Here is an 18,127-nt window from a genome sequence, read left to right on the forward strand (position 1 = left end):
ATATTAATATTAGCGGTGGCGGTAGGAATATATAATCTTCGCATAATATCGCGGCACTTTTGCTGGCGTCGAAGACGCGATGTCCGGCGTGATCCTCGGGCGTCAATAGGTTAGCAGCGTAGATGACGACGGTGCGCGAGTGTGGATCAGTTTGTTGACGATGTTATTTTGACAATGGGAAGAAGACTACGGTATAGCGGCGGGACGTCGTCGGCCGTGCGGTACTTGCTGGACTTTGCACCGCGGCGTAAAACGACGCGGGGCTGTGTCAATTACAATAAAAATTTGTTATATATAAATATATAATTGATGATAAGCGCGCGTCTACGGGTTGGAAAATATTGTTCTCTACGAGTGGTGAGCGGGGTGGGGCGAATGCGTTACAACAGTATAGTCTCAAGGTCATACACGACGGGATACGCGACATAATAACACGTGCCGCGTGGAGTTACAAACTTATAACATACAAAAAAAATACAAACAACATACATGTGAAACTAATATAAGCGTGTTAAAAACGCTTCGATACAAATCTTTAGATAGTGTTTAATTTTAAAAAATTGGTGGATTATTCCAAAAGCTACATGATCTACTAGTTCCTTTTTAATATCCTGATTAAGATAAATTATGTCAAATGAAAAGGGATTATTAAAAAATATTATTTCTCATAAAAAAATTGTGTTGATCCATACACTTTTCAATAAATTATAGCATTATAATGTTAAAAATGTAATAAATAAAATTGAAAATTTTCACACAAAAATAGCATTTGGTAGCCATTTTCACCGTGAAGATAAAATAAAGTCCGAAATTTTTTTTTCCATGATAAAGTATATTACATTAGCTTTAATTTAAGATATGAATAAAAGTGTCAGACTTTCCGGAACACTTTCAATAGTTAAGTTGAAAAAGTTCTACTTACTACATGCATTATTTAGATTTGAACCCCCCTCGTTTATAGGATAATGGTCCGATTTAAAAAAACAGTATGTCGAATGAAAGATTTATATAAATACTACTTATCATAAAAAAAATTGTAATGATCCATACATTTTTAAAAAAGTTATAGCATAATAAAGTTAAAAATGTAAAATACAAAATCGAAAATTTTCACACAAAAATAGCATTCGGTAGCTATTTTCACCCTGAAGATAAAACAAAGTCCGAAATATTTTTTTTTCATAATAAAGTTCATTACATTAGCTTTAATTTAAGATATATATAAAAGTGTCTGACTTTCCGGAACATTTTCAAAAGTCAAGTTGAAAAAATTAATTTTTGTGAAAAAGTTGTAATTTTGAATCCCCCCCTGTTTGCTGGTTAAGGGTTAAATTTATAAAAAAAATATACCAAATAAAAGGTAATAATATCATGCATCTATGTAAAAAAAACTATAGTGATATATTCATTTCTAAAAAAGTTTTTAAGTATTTTTAAGTAAAAAAAATTGAAAAAATTTCGAAAATTAGCGATTTTTAAATTTGTAATTTTTTTGGAGGTTTCCCCCATTTACGGGGAACGAGGCCATTTTTTTCAATTTTTGAGGGTAATGTCTTCGACTAGATACGATTTGTGATCTTTTGACATACTGTTGAAAGAAATCGGTTCAGTGAGAACTGAGAAAAAGGGGTAACAGATATAAAAAAAAACACATGGTAAAATTAATACCATCAGCTTCGCATCGAAGCTAAAATAATCCAAAATATTTAGTAAACCAATAATTATTAGATTTATCAAAACATTGTGGACTAATATAAATTTTTAGATTATGGTTAACGAAACAGTATTTCTTGGTGCTCTACTATTCTTACAGGCTGATTAATATTCTATATTAACGACATTTTTTGGTATTTCCTTAGATGAATATATTGAACTTGAAGCAGTATTACAATTTTTGTATATTTATTTTAAAGAACAGGAGGAACTGCTTAAATCATGCTTTGTTCTTTGTCCTAAAATATGTAATAATATAGTAAATGTATGCTGGGTATCTTTTTGTACTTCGGGAAATATATTGTTTAAAAAAAAATTACTTGGAAATATTCTTAAGAAGATTGTCAATAAGTATACAACTGCTGGATATAAATTCAATTATGAAGGTATACTTTGAAATTAAAATTTAATTAAAATAAATTTTTTTTTAAATTATAAAAATATCTATTACATTTTTTAACAGTTACAATGGTCAAATTTCATGTAATTTCTATACCATTTTTTATATTTATATTCATATTTTTTAAATTATTTAAACTATATCTTATATATTAATTTATAATTATAATTACTTAGAATTTAATTCATTAAGGATCTTAAGCTAATTAAATAGGCATTAATATGACAATTTAATAAAAGAATTTATATAAGATACTTGTAATGTATTACAAATCAAAAATATCAAAAACATGTATTAACATTTAATAACTTGTAATGGATATGTTCGATCCAATTTTTCTTTTGTATGTAAGTTATTATTGTATGAGATAAGCGCGTTTACTCGGTGCGTACCGATTTCTTTTATTGTATTTTATAGTAGTCCAACGATGAACTCGTCATCGTAAAGGACGGCACGACGCCCACGCCAACATGTGTATACAAAATAAAGTATTATAAACTAAGTTAAAATTTTAAATTTTATCTCGTTCTTACTAAATAAGTAGTTAAAAGTAAACGTATTATATAGTCCACTCTGAGATCGAAACAGGATATTCTTTAAATCTTATGTTTGCTAACATACCAATGTAACTTTTATATTATTTAATTCTATTCAATTATTTTCAGGAATAAAGCAACTCCCATACTTTTAATAATTGTACAATTTTATTATATTTCAGATATGTTTAGTAAAATTATGATGGATTTTCCAGTAATTATTAAATCGAAGAAATTAAATGGATTTGTTTTCTAATTTTACACGTCTGTAATGATTTTTGAATGATTTGTAAAAATAAACAAAATATTTTTCAAATATTATTTATAATTATATTTTGTTACTTATTATTACGAAAAAGTTATAATGTATATTTCGACATTTACATATATAGTCCAATTAATATTTTATATTAATTTTATTTCTTATCTTCGATACAAAGCTAAGAAGTTATTAATTTTACTATGATGTATTTTTTTTTGTGTCTGTTACCACATTTTCTCAACTCTCACTAGATCGATTTTGATGAAGAATATGTCAAAAGATCACGAATCGTATCTAGTTGAAGACATTACCTTTAAAATTTGAAAAAAATTCTCTCGTTTCCCGTAAACGGGGGAATCCCTCAAAAAATTACAAATTTAAAAATCGCTAATTTTCGACATTTTTTCAATTTTTTTTTCTTAAAATTGCCATAACTTTTTTAAAAATAACCAAATGATTATATATTTTTTTTATAGATATCTTAGGTACATTTTTTAGATCTTTTAGTCTTACAAAACCATAGACTTAGTGTTGGGGGCTTAATTATTGTAAGAGTTAAAATTAATTAATGCCAGTTAAATTTGTCGATCGATATTCTATAAATTCAAATATTTTAAGTGTATGATCCTGTAAATATAAGGCTAACATAGAAAGTTTTTTATTATCATCCCATTCATTTGCTTTAGCTACGCGATCGAAATACTTAAGACATTTATCTATATCTGTTTCCACATCTCCCGAATATGATAATGGTTTGAATAAATTTTGCATATTTTTATAAATTATACACTTATATATATATATATATATATAAAACCAAAATGGTAGAAATTATTATTACGCTTAAACAGCAATTGACATTCCAGAAAAAATTATTATATTAATAATAAAAAATTTTACTTAAATAATCTAACTGTTACTCGTGTACACTTTAGGGGAATCGACTTCGTATATGAGTGCCTTAAAAAAAATAGAAAGTATATCTCGGAACTCGATTAAAATACAAAGACCGGCGCCTCTACCATATGTTAGGGACTTGTTTAATAGTTGACGATCTTGGTCAAAACCAAGAATCGGAAGTTACCCGACGTCTGCCCAAATATCGTCTCTATATCCTTAAATTAGTTTTAATTACCTGAAGGAGACACAGGCAATCGTGTACTTTAGTTACAGCGGATAGATTATTAAAAAAAATTAGACTATTGTTTTATGTCAACGATAAAGTTAAGTTAAATTCTAGATGTTCAGTAAATATAAGTTATATGTAATGTACAATGCGTCTGACCTGAATCCTAGTATAGTTGGTTAGTAGGTATATCCAAGTGAGACGGAGTTGGTTGGCTATGATGACAATTGGCGATAGACGGGTCGTTGAATAAAATAAATTAAGTTATAAATAACATAAATAAGACGAAAGTAATAGTATTGAAGACTATGTCTATAACGACCACTCAAACACAACTGCCCTTTGTTCAGTCGACGTCAGTAGCTCCGGGCTACAGATGAGTAGAATTGTCACATCAGCATCTCCCTCTATGCTAATTAATATATATTACGAATTAAATAAATAGAAATAAAACGTGTGTAATATAAGTGGTAAGAACATAGTAATAAATGTACACTTACTTGTTAGATATTAATAATACACCGAAAACCCGGTTTGAATGTATTATTGTTATCACTCATTTAGTGCGTAGTAAATTTTTATAACTAATTTACCTGCCATTACTTGATCAATAAAATTTAGTTTATACAACAGCAAATAAAAATAATGACTTCTGTATTTAATACAGTAAAATGACAATAGAAATTTGGCCTTAATTCACTTAACTTTAACAAGCTGTAACGAACGAACGGTTAATCGGATAAAAATTATAAGAATAAAATTGTTTGTAATTGTTTTTTCCTATCATATTATAAAGTTAAAAATAAGGGTTTCCATTTAAGAAAATTACAAATAAGGGTTTTTATCCTTGAAGGGACGAAAAAAATAATGGTTTGACTACATATTATTTTAGAGTTTTTTGAACTTGATATTTTTTCTCTATAATAAAATTTAAAATTTTCAATATTTTCTGAGAAAATGAGTGTCTTACTAGATTTTGATCACCCTATATACTTTATTCATTCGACATACTTTTTTTTTTAAAACAGAGCATTTCCCTATATACAGGGGGGTGCAAACCTTTAAAAATGCGTATAGAAAGTAGAACTTTTTCAACTTAACTTATGAAAATGTTGCGGAAAGACTGATATTTTTATATGTACCTTAAATTAAAGCTTATGAAATATACTTCATTTTGAAAAAAACAATTTGACTTCTGGACTTGTCTTCGTGGTAAAAACGGACATCAAAGTTAAAGAAAAACGTACGATTTCCGTGAAAAAATTGTCGATTTTATATTATTAAATTTATATTGCTATAACTTGTAATAAACCAAAAAGAAAAAAGAAAAGAAAATTAAAATAATATGGTTAAATGGATGGGTAGATAGTAAGGTAAATGGTAGGTAGGTTTATGGGGAATGAATAATGGAGGATAAAAATGGTGGTGATGTGGATTTTAATATTGAAGGTGTGAATACTTATATTATACCAAAAGAAAATCTGAGGGTTGATTCTTAGTCAGACTAAAGATATAATATAGCGTATATATGGTCGAATAATAATAAAAATTATTAAATAAGATAATAAATGGCGGAGTAACACATGTTTAAATGTGGCAAGATATGTAAGGGCGCAAAGAATATAATAATATGAATAAAGAAGAATTCAGAGGGGTGAATAAACGGAGTTTAAATACATGAGGGTAATGATCAAATAAATAAAAATGCACACAAACGTTGTGACAAAAATAATGAACTGATCTCGGGGTTGAACAATATTGAATAAATGAAGTCAATTATCCTACCAAACTTTATTACCTATCTTAATGGTTTATTACGCAATAGAGTATTTATAATTTGAAAGCGGGAATTTAAATTTGTACTTACCTTGTATCCCACGTAGTGTAATGCTTATTTTAGACAATCCAATGTTGATTATGAGTTCACATTGTATTTCACACGTTGTACACTTTGAATTAGACAGTAAATATGACCGTTTAATAAATATAGTTTAAAAAACTAAAAAAACACGCTTTTAAAGCACGTCGAACTAAAAAGTTAAAAATAATTTTTAAAATAAGTTTAAAATAATTATGAACAAAAAATACTAGTATTATTGTAATAAAAGCGTCGGGCGCTCAATATACGAAAAATATGACACAAAGCACCCACGCTTTTATCACAATAATACTAGTATTTTTTATTCATAATTATTTTAAACTTATTTTAAAAATTATTTTTAACTTTTTAGTTCGATGTGTTTTAAAAGCGTTTTTTTTTAGTTTTTTAAACTATATTTATTTTTTACTTTTTAGTTTCATGTTATGATAGTAGTTACTATCAATATCATGGTTCTTACGGGTAACGGGAAATCAGGGTTCGATTCCGGGGAGGGAGTCTAAGAAACGGCTCCCACGTCCAAAGAAAGCAGCAGGCGCGTAAATTACTCACTCCCGGAACGTGGAGGTAGTGACGAAAAATGACGATACGGAAATCATCCCTCGTAATCGGAATGAATACTTTATATCTCTTAATTANCAGCTATACTTAGTGCATGATACTTTTACGTAGTTAAGTCGCATTATTTGTATAAATATATATATTCTAATTACTATTAAAATTAATATATTAACACGATTTATTCTAATTAAGAGATATAAAGTATTCATTCCGATTACGAGGGATGATTTCCGTATCGTCATTTTTCGTCACTACCTCCACGTTCCGGGAGTGAGTAATTTACGCGCCTGCTGCTTTCCTTGGATGTGGTAGCCGTTTCTCAGACTCCCTCCCCAGAATCGAACCCTGATTTCCCGTTACCCGTAACAACCATGATATTGATAGTAACTACTATCATAACATGAAACTAAAAAGTAAAAAATAAATATAGTTTAAAAAACTAAAAAAACACGCTTTTAAAGTACATCGAACTAAAAAGTTAAAAATAATTTTTAAAATAATTATGAACAAAAAATACTAGTATTATTGTGATAAAAGCGTCGGGCGCTCAATATACGAAAAATATGGCACAAAGCACCCACGCTTTTATCACAATAATACTAGTATTTTTTGTTCATAATTATTTTAAAAATTATTTTTAACTTTTTAGTTCGATGTACTTTAAAAGCGTGTTTTTTTAGTTTTTTAAACTATATTTATTTTTTACTTTTTAGTTTCATGTTATGATAGTAGTTACTATCAATATCATGGTTGTTACGGGTAACGGGAAATCAGGGTTCGATTCTGGGGAGGGAGTCTGAGAAACGGCTACCACATCCAAGGAAAGCAGCAGGCGCGTAAATTACTCACTCCCGGAACGTGGAGGTAGTGACGAAAAATGACGATACGGAAATCATCCCTCGTAATCGGAATGAATACTTTATATCTCTTAATTAGAATAAATCGTGTTAATATATTAATTTTAATAGTAATTAGAATATATATATTTATACAAATAATGCGACTTAACTACGTAAAAGTATCATGCACTAAGTATAGCTGTGTTTTATGGCCGGGCGGGTCGGACTAACGTTATACCCGAGGTATAAACGGCGGTAGGAATATATATATATATACGTAAGGCGCATTAGACGCGGGCGTTATTGGTCAGTCAAAATAAAAATTTGTTTACATATATATAATATTGATGACAAGCACGCGTGTACGGGTACGATAACTAAAAATAAATTTTTATAGGAATAGTGTACCGTCGTATGGAGAGCGAGGCGTGGGGAGGGGTGAATGCGTATAACAGTCTAGTCTAGACAACGGAATATGCGATAACGCGTGGCGTTTGGAGAGTTACAAACATACATACATACATACATACATACATACATACATACATACATACAGGTGAAACTAATATAAGGGTGTTAATAAAGCGTTTAATTATAAATAATGCGAAACCGTTACACAAAATCTATGACTGTATTATTATATGCAAGAGATTCTATACACTCTATATTTTTATAATTATAATCAAATAATGTATTTTAGTTGACTTTGTAGAATGAGTATATTGTTTGAGAGATTTTATTTTATTGTGAGATCGACACCAATATTTCTTAAATTTTCCTCTGGCCTGGCCAAAACAAGATTCAGAAATATTTATATCTATATAAAAGATTTGTGCAAGGCGGAATTGTGGTGGTCCAATGTGTCCCGGTGCTAAAATAAAGCACCTTGAAAGGATGCGGCACAATAATCACCAAGACAAAAATTAAACACTAAAAACATATGTTTGTAAGTTTCTCTGTGCTGTCTGCCGGCGCGATGTTCGTTAAAACAAAGACATTAAACGACAGAAGATTAGCTACCCAATACACATAGGCTTACAAATATATTCTAACCTAACACACCTAACTTTAAAAATCTTTAATTGCAACCTTTACTCTGTCTGCCGGCGCGATGTTCGTTAGAACAAAGACATTAAACCACAAAAGATTAGCTACCCAATAAGTATAGAGTTGCAATACACTTAGTCAATTAATAAATATTTATCCTTAACTGAGAAAATTAGAGATGATTCGATTTTATTATATATAAAAAAAAATGTTTTTGTTTTAAAAAATTAATTGACATTTATTTCCATGGTAAAATAAAACATTATTATTTAATGAACAAATTAATTTAAAATAAAAGATTCACCAAAACAAAATTCACTTTAAAATTTCTAAGTGTCATTTAGTTTTTTTTTTAAGAAAAATATTCTAAGTTCAAATTAATTAGAAAAACGACTAAGTGTTTTAAAAATTGAAAAAAATATATTAAGTCCAAATAAATTAAAAATTGACTAAGTCCCAGAGAGCAAGAATCTTGAGTAGAGTGTCACAGATTTTGTGTAATTAAAATCGCCGAAAGAACTGATTTTAATAGGAAAAAATGGGTTTTTATAGTAGACGAGGGTCGTGTATCGATCCCTAGTGTGATCTTAGAAACTGTAGATCTTAATTAATAGTTAAATGTGATTGGCTGGACTTAATTGAAAACCCACACATGGGCGTGACTTTGAATCTGTACGATAATCAGATTTAATTGCCTAATTTATTGATTATTTTAAGTTTTAAATAAGGGAACCCTGTTTTGGTGATCTTGTGAATTCATAATATATGACATACATGTACAAAAGATAACATAATATAATATTTTAACATTATAAGTAATAATATAATATTACAAACTTTTGGAATAATGTATGGATCAATATTATTATTTTTTTATGAATATCCCTTTAATCTGACACACTTTTTTTGTAAATCAGATCATACCACTTTAAACAAGGGGGTCAAAACTTTAAACATGCATATTGAAACTAGGACATTTTCAATTTAATTTTTGAAAGTATTCCAAAAGTAACTAGTGTTTTACGCGCTTAGGGTACAAGATTCCAACCCGCTTATGGCAAGGAATTTTTTGCATTTTTTTCTTAATTCTTTTTAAGTTAGAATAAATTTTCAATTGCTTTGGTTTTTATCTCATTTAGATTCAATAACTTCAATAAAAATCAAGGATCCCATCACTGTAGTCGCCTTTCGCGAGAAGAAATTTTTTATTTTTGTATTTTAAAATTATTTTACTATATTTTATGTTTTAGCTTCGATGCTAAGCTGAGAAGATATTTTTTTGTGACTATCAATTATTTTCTTTGCTCAAACTTGACCTACTTTTTCAACGATACATCAAATGACTACAATTCGTATCAAGTTGAAGATATTACCCTTAAAAATTAAAAAAATCCCTTAATCAAATAACAAGTAGTTTAACCAGCTTTTTCCATATAAACAATCAAAATCTTTAATTTCTAATATTCTAAGTATTTATTGTCGAATTAGATTTGATATGATAAAAATATTCAATAACAAAAGAAAATAATTTTACTTTGTAATTTGTTAATTTTTTAACTCTATTTGTGTGTGCTCCTACCAGTTTATAATATTCCAAATTTTTTTGAAACATGTTGCTATATAAATCATAAATTAAAAAAAAAAATGATTTTTAGTTTCACAAGAATTTAACTATGGATTTTTACTATTATAATCAAATTTTATAACACTCTCAATTGAGTATATCTTTTTAACAACTTTTTTTTTATTGGTTATTTTAGTTAAAGTAAATCATTAAAATTAATTAAATTCTGAATATTTCCATCGTAGAATCTTTTTAAACGCCAAAAGTTAATTAGAAATGATTACTATGATTTTTATTCAAGTAATCTATTACGAAAAAATTTTTAAAAAAATCGAACTTTTCTGATAAATGTACTGTAAATAGTAATTATAAAATTTCCTGATTGCATATTAATCTTAACAATTTCATTTTTTTCTATTTAATAATATCAATTTCAAACTTGCAAGTTGAAATAAAAGTTATGGTAGCAAATTCATTTTGTTTTTTATTAAAACTTTCACTTTAAAGGACAATAAAAAGTAGGTTCAAAATGATTTCTTTCAACATATTAAAAATCAAAATCAATAATAATTTGAAAAGTTATAGCAATTTAAACTTAAAAATATAAAATCGAAAATCAAACATTTTAAAACAAAAATATCATATATTTTAACTATGGCAGCTTATTGCACATAAACGATAAGTCGTAAGAAAATAGGATTTCATTTTTCTTTTGTAAAGTCCACCAATTTCTCAGAATTAAATTCTATCTACAGATTTGCATCGAAGCGTTTCTAACGATAATGATTTTAATCACTGTCAGATTAAATCTATACTGGACCCAACTATCCCACGTCTCACTGTGCCGTGATTCCACTGTGCTAGGTTTTTTTTTTTCATTTTATTGTACATGATATAAGCTTTCATTTGGTATATGGTTAAAGGACGCAGTATTTCCGGAACATTGTCAAAAGTTAAATTGAATAAAAAGCTGCTATTTTAACCCTTAAACATTCGCGTGGGGGTCTAGCCACCTCCACATAAATGAAAACGGATGTATTTTATTGCATAAAAGGTGTACATAGATATAAATTTATTAGATGGTTTTTATAGTAATATTGAATCGATTTTCATAAATAAACGCCTTCGGAAAAAAAGTGTAAGACTTAAAATATCCATCAAAATTTAAATGGGTCATATTGACTCCCACGCGACTTTATATTTTTTTTTGGACTTTTATTTTTTTTCAAAATATCGTTTTATCGTAAATTCTATGTTATAATCGATATAATATTGTAGAATTGGAATTGTGTCAATCTGTCACCGACTGTGCAATTAAGTTTTAAAAATAAATAATCTATTTAGAATTTCCACTACTCGATGATACGAAACAAATAAGAACAAAACATATAATAAATACATCGCGTCGTAATGTGGACACATTGACTATCGTTAATCGATGTACTGCTACGAATGAATAAGTGTATATACTCGTATCATAATAATTAAGTATATTGTAATATTAATAATAAAGAAATTCAATTCAGAAAAATGATTATATAAATATAAATACACATAAAACTAATAAATATAAGCTGTGTTTGCGCTCAAAGAAGTACAAGAAAAATGAATTAAAATACATTTAGTAATAGTAAAAGCTTTTGTTACCGTTTTAAAAATAATATTTTGTAGTTGAAATCATTTTTTTACAAACCAAAATTTTTTAATGAAATTTTGAAAATGAGTAGAATAAGTGTTAGATTTTCAAAAAAAATGATATCAAATGAAAGGAAATTACTTAAGGTTTCAATATAAAAAAAACCCAGCTCAGGAGGGTCACGCCACAGTCGTAACGTAGCATAGTTCGATCAAGTATAATGATATCTGACAGTGATTAAAATCACTATCAAAAATAAACGCTTCGATGCAAATCTTTAGATAGTGTTTAATTTTAAAAAAATTGGTGGATTATTCCAAAAGCTACATGATCGGCTAGTTCCTTATTAATATCCTGATTATGATAAAGTATATCAAATGAAAAAGGGATTATTAAAAAATATTATTTCTCATAAAAAAATTGTGTTGATCCATACACTTTTCAATAAATTATAGCATTATAAAGTTAAAAATATAAAAAGTAAAATTGTGAATTTTCAAACAAAAATATTATTTGGTAGCCATTTTCACCGTGATGACAAAATAAAGTCTGAAACTTTTTTTTTCCATAATAAAGTACATTACATTAGCTTTAATTTAAGATATATATAAAAGTGTTAGACTTTCTGAAAAACTTTAAAAAGTTAAGTTGAAAAAGTAAATTTTTTGTAAAAAAGTTGTCATTTTGAATCCCTACCTGTAGGCAGGTAGAGTCAAATTTATAAAAAAAATATATCAAATGATAATAGAACAAGAAAAAACCGTTTTTCTGGGAAAATTACTTAGCGTGCTCAGATTTTCAAAAATTTTTTTTTCAACAAAAGTACTCAATCACCAGACTACAGGAAAATTATTGGCGAAGGTCGAAAAATTTTTGTTTGTCCTGGTCTGTGGCGGAACCCAAGCTAGGCGGAGCATAGTACCAAATGATAGTTAAAGACATTATTAGTTATTAGTTAATTTTTTTTTAATTTGCCATTTACAGCCATTTGAACATAGATGATGGATCGTCGGGACAATTTTTTTTTTTTTCATGTTATAGTATACGACATTACCTTTGATTTGATATATGTCTTAAGGACGCAGTATTTCCGGAACATTTTCAATATTTAAGTTGAAAAAGTTAGTTTTTGTAAAAAAGTTGCTATTTTAAATCCCCTCCAGTGAGTAGGTTAGGTGTTAAATTTTCAAAAAAAATGGAATCAAATGGAAGGAAAATATCTAAGGTTTTAGTGTAAAAAAAATTATGTTGATTTGTTGATTTTTGAAAAAGTTATGGAAGTTTTAAGAAAAAAAAGTGAAAAAAATGACAAAATTTACCGATTTTTAAATTTGTAAATTTTTTGGATATTTATTCCATTTGCGGGGAACGAGGGAAAATTTTTTAATTTTTAAGGGTAATGTCTTCAACTAGATACGATTTGTCATTTTTTGACATATTCTTCATCAAAATCGATCTATTGGGAGTTGAGAAAATAAAACAAAAAAAAAAACACATCATGGTAAAATAATACCCTCTCAGCTTCGCATCGAACCTAAAATAACTCAAAATATTTGGTAAACCAAAAATTATTAGATTTATCAAAACATTGTGGACCACTAAATATTATTAAATTATGGTTAACGAAAAAGTATTTCTTGGTGCTCTACTATTATTCCTACAGGCAGATTAATATTCTATATTAACGACATTTTATTGTATTTCCTTAGATGAATATGTTAAACTTCAAGCAGTATTAGAATTTGTGTACATACATTTTAAAAAACAAGAAACACAGTTTAAATCATGCTTTAATAAATGTACTAAAATATGTAATAATATAGTAAATGTACTCTGGGTATCTTACTGTACTTCGGAGATTATATTTTTTAAAAAAAAATTACTTGGAAATATTCTTAACCAAATTGTCAATAAGTATACATCTTTTGGAGATAGATTCAATTATAAAGGTATACATTAAAATTAAAATTTAATTAAAATACATTTTTTTTAAATTATAAAAATACTTATATCATTTTTTAACAGTTACAATGGTCAAATTTTATGTAATTTCTATATCATTTTTTATATTTATATTCATAACTTTTAAATTATTTAATTTATATCTTAAAGATTAATAATTTATAATTATAAATACTTTGGATTTAATTCATTAAGGATCTTAAGCTACTTAAATAAGCATTAATATGACAATTTAATAAAAGAATTTTAAATAAGATACTTGTAATGTGTTACAAATCAAAAATATTAAAAACATTGTATTGAAATTTAAAAACTTGCAATGGATATGTTCGATCTATTTTTAACACGCTTATATTAGTTTCACTTGTATGTGTGATGTTTGATGTGTGATGTGTGTTTGTAACTTTCCACGCAGCACATGTTATTATTCCCGTCGTCTAGACTAGACGTCGTAACGCATTCACCCCACCCCACTCATCAATTGCCGACAACACTAATCCTGTATAATTTTATATTTTTGGTTTTCGTACCCGTAAACGCGTGTGTGACATCAATTATATATATATATAAACAAATTTTTATTTTGAATGACCAATACCGTCCGGTGTAATGCGCCTAACGTATATATATTTATATATTCCTACCGCCGCTGCCGCCGTTTATACATTAGGTATAACGTTCCCCCGCCCACAAAACAAGGCTATACCTAGTGCATGATACGTTTACGTACTTAAATTGCTTTACGTGTATATATATATATATATACTCTAATTACTATTAAAAATATACAGGGTGTTCAGTAAGTCAGGAAACGGGTTTCTATTGTTTTAATTGTTAGAAACAATGAGAACAATAGAAACCCGTTTCCTGACTTACTGAACACGCTGTATATTAACACGCTTTATTCTCATAAAGAGATATAGTGTGTATTCATTTCGATTACAAAGAATGATTCTCGTATCGTCATTTTTCGTCACTACCTCAATGTTCCGGGAGTGGGTAGTTTACGCGTCTGCGACTTTCCTTGGATGTGGTAGCCGTTTCTCAGATTCCCTCCCCGGAATCGAACGCTGTATTCCCGTTACCCTATATAACCATAATATTGATAGTAACTACTATCATAACATGAAACTAAAAAGTAAAAAATAAATATAGTTTAAGAAAACTAAAAAAACACGCTTTTATAGCACATCGCACAAAAGTTAAAAATAATTTTTAAAATAAGCTTAATATAATTATGAATAATAAATACTAGTATTATTGTGATAAAAGCGTGAGTGCTTTGTGCTATATTTTTCGTATATTGAGCGCCCGACTCTTTTATCACAATAATACTAGTATTTTTTATTCATAATTATTTTAAGCTTATTTTAAAATTTTTTTTTAACTTTTTAGTTTGATGTGCTTTAAACGCGAGTTTTTTTAGTTTTTTTAAACTATATTTATATTTTATAGTAGTCGAACGATGAACTCGTCATCGTAAAGGACGGCATGACGCCCACGCAAACATGTGTTTACAAAATAAAGTATTATAAACTAAGTTAAAAATTTTAAGTTTTATCTCGTTCATACTAAATAAACAGTTATTATATAAATAGTTAAAAGTAAACGTATTAAATAGTCCACTCTGAGATCGAAATAGAATATTCATTAAATCTTATGTTTGCTAACATACCATTGTAACTTTTATATTATTTAATTCTGTTCAATTATTATTAGGAATAAAAGCAACTCTCTTACTGTTAATAATTTTACAATTTTATTTTATTTCAGATATGTTTGATAATATTATGGCAGATTTTGAAAATGTTGTTAATCCATCAACATCAAAACATTTATTTTCTAATATTACATGTCTGTAATGAATTTTGAATGATTTGTAAAAACAAACAAAACATTTTTCAAATATTATTTACAATTATATTATGTTACTTATTTATACGAAAAAATTCTAATGTATGTTTCGACATATACATATATGGTCCAATTAATATTTTATATTAATTTTATTTCTTAGCTTTGATGCGAATAATATTACTATGACTACAATTCGTATCTAGTTGAAGATATTACGCTCAAAAATTGAAAAAAAATTCTAATTTATCAATTAAACAGTTACTTATCCCACGTTCTCCGTACAGACAATTAAAAACATTCATTTTTAATGTTATAAAGTGTTTATGGACGAATTAAGTTTGATATGACAATTTGATATGATAGGTTTCAACTACAAAATTAAATCATTTTACTTTGTAATTTAATAAGTTTTTTATTCTATTTGTGTGTGCTACTACTAGACTATAATATTCCAAATGTTACGGTAACATGTTGCTATATAAAACATTTCTAAAAAAAATGATTGTTAGTTTCTCCTGAATTAACAATGGATTTTTACAATTAGAATCATATTTTATTATACGCTCAATTAAATAAATCTTTTTAACAATTTTGTTTTGATTGGTTCATTTAGTTATAGTAAATCATTAAAATTAATTAAGTTCTAAATATTTTAATTGCAGAACCTTCTCAAACATCAAAAGTTACTAGGAAATTATTACTGTTCCTTCTATTTAAGTTATCTATTACCATAAAAATGCAAAAAAATTTTTGTTACTCTGATAAATTTACAATAAATAATAATTATAAAACTTTCTGACTGCATATTAATCTTAACGATACAATTTTTTTAATTGTCATAAAATTTTCAATTTAATGACGTCAATGTCAAACTTGCCAATGGAGCTAAAAGTTAAGGTAAAATAAATTATTTTTTTTATTATAAACATTTACAACAATCAACATTAAATAATTTAAAAAATTGGTTAAATATATCATTTTCCTTATTTTTATCTTATTAATAATCAAAATCAATATTAATTTAAAACAATATTTTTTGTTCTTCATTATTATTTTTTTATATGTAAATACTATTTTTTAATAATATTAAAACTTAAAAGTGATAGAAATAGTTTAATTGCACATTTGAAAACATCACGAAATGTTGATTTAGAATATTATATTTTTGTTTCTGATGAAAGTTCCTTGTAGTACAGTGTATAAAACTTATAACTTTGTTAACTCTTAAACTTTATTAAAAATGACCAAATCAGTACAATTTTTTTTTTATATAGATGTATGTCTTTATCTATTATTTGGTTTTTTTTTATAAATCTAACCCTTTACCTGCCCACAAGAAGTATTCAAAATAATAATTTTTTTTTTTTTTAGTTAAGAGGACGCCCATACAGAGAATGAAAAACGGTTTTAAACATGTTTTATGGGGGACTACTTCATTTGATCTGTATTAATGCTAGAGTTCCAAATTTTTTGCCAAATTATAGAGGACAAAATTATCTGTGATATAGCGTTTTTATTTTTTTGTTAACATAATTTTAGTACTTTATATTTACTATTAAACATTCCTATTTTTTGGTTTTTTAAATGTTTAATAAATAGCTTCAGAGTTGTGTTATCAAAATTATAAAAACGCTAGATCACAGATAATTTTCTCCTTTATAATTTGGTAAAAAATTTGGGACTCTAGCATCGATACATATCAAATAAAGTAATCCCGCGCAAAACAGTTTTTATGCAAAATAATGAATTTTTTGTCTACCGACATGCGTCGGTCCCTAGTGGCATTTATAACGTGATGAATTTTTTGTTGAATGACGGAAACCGATTACCCTCACCCTTCAACTGCTACCTTGCCAACGATCAAAACTAGTTATTTTTATACTTTGTTATCGACGAACCGGGGTACCATTTAGCAGTCGCTAATCTGAATTTGTAAAATAATTGTTATTATTGACGGGTGATGAGACTTAAATTTTAACATTACTGTGTTCATTTTTACACGTAAATAATAATGCAAATATAAAGAAAATATCTATTGATCGGAAATCTGTCAGAAATTTACGTGGAGTTTTATTTTGTAACATTAGAAAACATTCTTGTTACGAATATGAGTCCACAGTATACATTATATTCGTGGGCAACAGGACGGATCAACATCTTTTTGCAAAATCTTTTTAGTAGTAGTAGTCTTTTTAATAATTTAATTATTCTTTCTCCAAAAATTAATTATTTGCCAAAAAAATAAAGGTCATCATTAAAAATGTTGAGTATTAAATTAAAGTTTACCAGTCCTGAATTTATTTATACGTAGTATATTGTATCATTTAAAACCATTTTTTGTGAGTTTTAAGACTCGTGTATCAGTTTTAAAAAAAATTTGTAACACGAATAATAGGCCTTGGCGTTATTAAACTGCATTTTACAAATTTCTGATTGACTGCAAATATATTTATTATACATAGAATACTACTTACATAATACATTTATTTTATGTATGTAATAAGTGGGCGTATGAACTAAGTTACTTGCATTATAGTGAGTATAAACTTAAATTAAATGTTATATGAGCATTTTGGTATACAAAATTTTTTAATCTACAATAAAATCTGCTATTTCGTATTTTTTTAATTCAAAGATAAACATTTTTAATTTACATTTTTTGCACATAGCAGATTTTTCACGCCTAGCTTAATTTAAGGTTAGTTAAAAATAATGATTCTTTCGGAATTTGAATGGAATGGTAGA

The 18,127-nt window shown here is 27.1% G+C and overlaps 1 protein-coding gene across 3 annotated transcripts in view; it reads left to right on the plus strand.

Annotated features, from left to right (window-relative positions):
- Nucleotides 1–15,413, plus strand: part of LOC126902756 (uncharacterized) — a 27,129-nt gene extending 11,716 nt beyond the window's left edge. For 2 of the 3 annotated variants that reach the window (XM_050680364.1, XM_050680362.1), the window contains exons 3-4: nucleotides 1,860–2,099; nucleotides 2,832–2,977. In XM_050680364.1, coding sequence (XP_050536321.1) covers nucleotides 1,860–2,099; nucleotides 2,832–2,905 — 314 coding nt within the window. In that variant the 3' untranslated portion in view covers nucleotides 2,906–2,977. Of the gene's footprint in view, nucleotides 1–1,859; nucleotides 2,100–2,831; nucleotides 2,978–13,272; nucleotides 13,513–15,298 lie in introns of those variants that run through there. The other variant, XM_050680361.1, reaches the window with a different exon arrangement.
- The last annotated feature ends 2,714 nt before the right edge of the window (nucleotides 15,414–18,127 follow it).

The sequence above is a fragment of the Daktulosphaira vitifoliae genome, unplaced genomic scaffold (assembly GCF_025091365.1).
Source record: "Daktulosphaira vitifoliae isolate Bord-2020 unplaced genomic scaffold, ASM2509136v1 Scaffold_3, whole genome shotgun sequence".
Taxonomy (NCBI): domain Eukaryota; kingdom Metazoa; phylum Arthropoda; class Insecta; order Hemiptera; family Phylloxeridae; genus Daktulosphaira; species Daktulosphaira vitifoliae.